Source organism: Haplochromis burtoni, unplaced genomic scaffold (genome assembly GCF_018398535.1).
Source record: "Haplochromis burtoni strain Fernald_Lab_line unplaced genomic scaffold, NCSU_Asbu1 Contig_419, whole genome shotgun sequence".
NCBI classification, from domain to species: Eukaryota; Metazoa; Chordata; class Actinopteri; order Cichliformes; family Cichlidae; genus Haplochromis; species Haplochromis burtoni.
Genome location: NW_024582780.1, coordinates 305,446 through 311,074, shown reverse-complemented (window position 1 = coordinate 311,074; position 5,629 = coordinate 305,446). Strand labels below are relative to the sequence as shown.

Genomic DNA, 5,629 nt, shown 5'->3' with positions numbered 1-5,629 from the left:
GGCAAATGTATTGGCTTTTTTGAGGGCCTAAAGATGCTCAAAAACTCAAAAACTTTTGCACATGCATCGGGTCTGGTGAAAATGTACATATGTTCATGTTTTCAGACATGGGCGGGGCAAAATGGCTCAATAGCGCCACCTAGAAGAATGAAACAATATAGGCCCGGGCTGGGTATGATTTACATGCATGAGATTTTGCACACATATCTAACATCAAGAGGTTCACATTTCCAGGCGTTGTAGTTTTGCAAACTCCTCCTGGGGAAATGTGAAAAAGCGACTTTTTAGTGATGCATAAACATTATTTTGGTGTAATTATAAAAAACTATAAAGCAGATGAGAGACGAGCAGAGGGAGAAGACTTGAGTCTGCAGTTTATTGTCTTACAGCTGGATGTGCTCTCTGCCTGCTCGGTTGTTTGGCACTAAAACCATTTGGTTACCGTTGTGTTGTTATTGCTGCCCCCCTCCCATCACAGCACCCACCACCAAGGAGATGAGGTGTTCCTGAGATCCCAGCAGTATCTGAAGTATTTGACCAGCAATAAAAGCTTTTATATAAAATGATAATAACATCATTATAGTGTGTTAGCAGCTCGTTATGACACAGTCCACGCATGTTAAAATAATTTATAAAATAGTTGTTTTTTATTTCACAAACTCATAACATAGATACAATTTTAACATTACAAATGTTAATTTAAATATTTAATATTTAAATTTCCAAAGTTTAATTATGTATCGAATAGGGGTGGGGGGGAAAATCGATACTGTGTAGCATCGTGATATTTTGTTTGCTAATAATGTATCGATACAGGGACGGCAGAAATCGATATTTTGTTACAAAAAGGTTTTTGTGGACTCTGACTTCAGAGCACGTTGATCCTTTTTCTGAGCAAGAATCCTGACACTGTCCAAATGTGTTTAACTTGTTTTTTGGCAGCAACATGACAGGTTACTTATTTTAATTTAAGACATGTTTTATTTTAATTAAGTTTAAAACTTTTTAATTTAATGTAAAATTATATTTTGTTTTAATTTACTTCCAAATTCTTCAGTTGCTGAAGGGGCTGCATAGTTTTCACATTGCATAGTTCAGAATAGCTGTAATTGTACCAGATGGTTGCATTCAGTTAAGTTGGACTAGACTGTAATACAAACCGTTCAGTTTGTCAACAATAAAACTGAAATGAGAGAAAGACTGAGTGCGAGACTTTGATATTAGATAAAATGAATATTGATAACGTTTACCTTTATGGACAGAATCTGAATATCGCAAAATATTTTTAAATTTCGCAATAATATCGTATCGTGAGTTAAATATTGTGATAATATCGTATCGTGGGATGTTTGGTGATTCCCACCTCTAGTATCGAATGACAGCCTGCTTGTGATTCACTGTGTAAACTCCTGACATGACTGTGAAGAAACCAGCTCCACATGAACCTGTAAAAGATGTTTGGAAGGAGAAAGTTGACTGAGCTTAGTACTTAGCACCAGTATTAATATATTATATCATGAGTTTAAGAAAACAGGGCAAATGTGGGTTCAGTTGTGAGGTTTGAATTCTCCGAGGCAAGACGGCTGAGCAGGAGCTCGTTTGCTGTGATGAGTCCATCAGCTGTGGATTCAGACCCTCTGGGACCACTCGTCCACGTTTCCAGTCCTGCTCCATTTTATCAATACGGCCAATGTCGCGCACTCGGAGCAGATCGAGTCAAGGCGCTTATCCAATTTTCAACCCCTCCTCCACCCCCGCCGCATTCCCGTCTCCCCCCCTGCCGAGATGAATTTCTCCTTAGGCCTGCCGTTCACGTTATCACCGTGGTAACAGCTCGCTGATCAGTAATTCATTTTTCAGACCTCTGCATACCAATTACCAAATGAAGGTTATTATCGGGACTTTGCGTTTGCCCTGTGCGAGCGGCGTTCGGAATGCTAAGATGAGACGAGGTGTCGGAAGCAACGAGGGTCAGCTCGCTGCCCTCCCTCCCCCGTCTCCTCGCTGCTCCTGCTTGTGTGTGTCTTAGTGTGAGACATGTTGACATAGTTCTTCTTAATCCTGTGTTGAAGTGGAGGCCAGACACTGACAATTTTCTGCGAGCGTGATTTATGAAGCTTCTTTCAGCTGCAGAGCACAGGCGGAGGACGCCGTGGAGAGAGAAGAGTATCACCTGCAACCTTTATTCACATTTTAAGCACAGCCCTGTGTGTGTGTTTACGACTGCCTCGCTCGACAGGGGAACGTGTAGTTTTGAGAAGATGTCGTGACGTGGCTCTGTGGCTGAATCCCCCTCGCCGAGGCCAAACGCCACATTTCCTGTTCCTATTTTGAAAATTAACACAGCGTCCATTTTGTAATATAAGCAGAGCTCTTCTTTCCACGCTGTGTTTTTGCTGCTCACAGTGCAACGCTGTCTGCGCGAGCAGGTGCACTGATATAGTGTGTCAGCACTGCTTTGCCTCGTGGCTGCGGCTCCATCAAAGTGTACAATAAGTTGTTTCCTTCCATGTAAGAGGCCGTACTAAAGCCTCCTGCCGTGGTATATTTATGGCACGTTGCTTAATATTTAATAGGAAACCCTCTCGTTAGGAGATGGGCACTTTTCCAAGTTGCTAGTGACAGCAAGCCAAATTAATCCTCTTGTAACAAAGCAAATTCCCCCTTTGCTGACCGTTAAGGACACAGAACAAAATGCACACACTCTGCTTACTGGGATGACAGCAGTCTTAGCCTAATCAGTCTGTATTCAGAGGGATTAGCAGCAGATAGCCTGAGCTGGACATTTTAGCCCCAAACAGAGTCAAACGCACACACGCGCAAGGATTTAGGCTTCGAAAACATGCGTCCGCAAGATCTGGGCCCAAGTGCAAAAACATTTGGGGCAGCAAACACACAATTTGGCTTAAGGCTTACAGTTGGCCTGCATAGCTGCGCTTTTCATGTATGATGAACTACAAAGGATGCACTTAAATCGACTGGTACCTGTAAACTCTTCAGCACCTTTAACCCAACATTCGCTACAACGATGCTTCGACATGCAGACACGAGGTGCAAACACCACCCGCTGAGCCATCCTGCCTGTTTGTACTGCAAACACATGATGGGTCTTTGTTGTTCCTAAAAACTGCTCATCCACTTTGAATGGATGTAGACGCCTGTTAAGTAAATATGGCAGAATGTGCTAATAATGATAAAGACGGTGACTGACCGTCCACTATATGTTACACATGTTCACCGTCCTGTTGTCTTTTGTCATTTGTGATGTGCTTGAGCTGCTTGAGACAAATTGCCGATTCCTTATTTTAGGTGCAAGCTCAGGTTAAACATCTGCTGCTGTTTGACTCGATTAGTGTTACAAACACTGAAAAACCTTTTAGAACTGAATCACCCTGAAAGCATCCACTCAGTGAACCCATGCAGTGACACGAGCCGGTTGTTCTTCTGATGTCAGAGTAAAAATGTAAAATCGTTGTGGAAAAACAGACCAAACAGAGTAGGTTTGGCGCAGCATTGCAAGCATGCTGCAGTAAACTCTGTAATATCGTCCTGCACTGCGTCATCATGTCTGAACATCAGCGTGCAGCTGTCGCTCTCGAAGCGTCACGGCTAAACTCCGCTGAGAAGCTGTTTGTTTCTTGTGATGAAATCTTTATGAAGCTGAATGTGTTCGTACTGAAGCAGCAGCAGCGGAGCCACGTTGTTGATGGCTGCGTGTCAGCACAGGTTTCTTTCAGTCTATTGTGCAGCAGCTTTGATCTCAGTGCTGGGAAACAGAAAGGAATCAAAGAGCAGCTTCATAATTGCAAACTCTGAACATGTCAGATCTGGTTACAGCTTGTGCGTGCACCGTTTTGCTCGTAAAACCTTTAATTTCTTCTCCCCGCCCCCTCCCCTACAGGCGCTGATCTGTTCTCCAACTGCACAGACGAGTGTAAGGCTTTGGGCCATTCTGATCGCTGCTGGATGCCGAGCTTCGTGCCCTCTGACGGGCGCCAGGGTCCCGACTACAGGAGCAACCTCCATGTGCCCGGCATGGACTCGGTCCCCGACACAGAGGTATTTGAAAGCCCAGAGCAAACGGCCGATAGATCATTCTCCACCTTTGGCAAAGAGGCGCCTCTCAGTTACCAACACCTCCACCAGCACCTCAGCCACCACCACGGCTCCTTAGAGAGGAAAGAGTTGGAAGCATTTCTGCCTAGCTCCAGAGCACCTTATAACCCGGCTTATTTAAGTGAGTATTGTGTTTTGCTCTGGCTGCCTTGGAGCCTGCCCGGCTCTGATCTGCTGATCAAATTAGCAGAAAAAGAAACGATTGGAAATTGAATTTTCTTCCTGGATTGGCTCGTGGAAGCTAGCGTGAAATTCATTTTAGATTTGACCGCTGTTCTCTCAGCCCTCTGTCAGAGTGTTTAACTAACTCTTCCCTCTTTCTCAAGCATCTCCATTATCTCCGTCTGTGACCATCTTATCTGCACACACACATGCAGCACTGTGGTCTTTGGGCCCTTTCAAATAATAAATGCCAAAAGCAGTTATGATCTATAAGGTTGCTTTGATGTGGGTGGAGACGTTAGCGTTATGGGAAGTGAGACACCGGCCCTCTCACGAACAGCTGACAAACGACTGTTTTTAACCAGAGAGAAGAAGGACAGACGTGGAGCTGAGCGTCTCATTCGTATTCGGCCGACGTCAGCTGGTTGATCAAAAACCGGCTTCATATAATTAAAGAGAAAATAAAGCAGGAAAAGGCCCATTTTTCTAAACTGCTATTCAGAGGCCACAAACAGATCTGTCCTCAATCACTGAAATTTGGTGATAATGCTTAATTATAATTTTGTCAAGCGGCGCCTGAAGAGGCGCCTCTCTCATCATCCAGCACAGCTAGCTGGAATTATCAGAGACCCGCTGCTTTCCTCGTGCCATCATTTAAAACCACAGCACGCTGTGGGAGCAGCAGGAAAAAGGCCTTCTCCCTGTAATTAATATTTTATTCATTGGCTGCGTTTGTCTGCTTTTCCTCGTTCTGCAACAAAAGTTGTTCGATGTGAAGCAACCCACTGCTCACATTAGAGCGCCGTCGTCGCTGTGAAAGGCCGCGTGCAGTGTTTGCACACAGGATGGGGTCAGAGGGCAGTACAGCACGAGGACAAATACATGAACAGATGCTTGTATTTATAGTAATGATGTAGTTATGATTATGGACCGTTACAGCAGCAGTGTGTGAAATAATAAAGCAGTAATATGAAGGTAAAAGTTGCCTTTCAGCGGTTTTTCTGCTGCAACTTGAAATGATTTGAACAAAGACAGTCGATGTGCGTCCGCTGTAAGCTGCACAGCGATTAGCTGCTCTGTCCTCGCTGTTGGTTCAACACTGAGACGCACGGGAAGTTGTTGGAAGTTGTTTTGTCCTGTGTGTTTGTTTGGGGGGTGGGGGGAGCTCTCTAATCTCATTAAGTCAGCCCGTGATACACAAAGACCCTTTTGTCCCGGGAGGTGCAGGCCTGGGTGTGGTGTGCAGGGGGGAGCATGAAGGAGAGGTTAGAGTGCAGACGCTCCTTTTGTTGGTGTCCTAAATAAACTGGCAGGATTCACTCTTCCCCCCAGTGCCAACATTCCCACAACA

The 5,629-nt window shown here is 44.7% G+C and overlaps 1 protein-coding gene across 3 annotated transcripts in view; it reads left to right on the top strand.

The window, feature by feature from the left end:
• pcdh10a (protocadherin 10a) overlaps window positions 1-5,629 on the top strand; it is a 14,096-nt gene that overhangs the window by 7,042 nt on the left and 1,425 nt on the right. For 2 of the 3 annotated variants that reach the window (XM_005945340.3, XM_005945338.3), the window contains exon 4: window positions 3,902-4,237. In XM_005945340.3, coding sequence (XP_005945402.1) covers window positions 3,902-4,237 — 336 coding nt within the window. The remainder of the gene's footprint in view (window positions 1-3,901; window positions 4,238-5,629) is intronic. The other variant, XM_005945339.3, reaches the window with a different exon arrangement.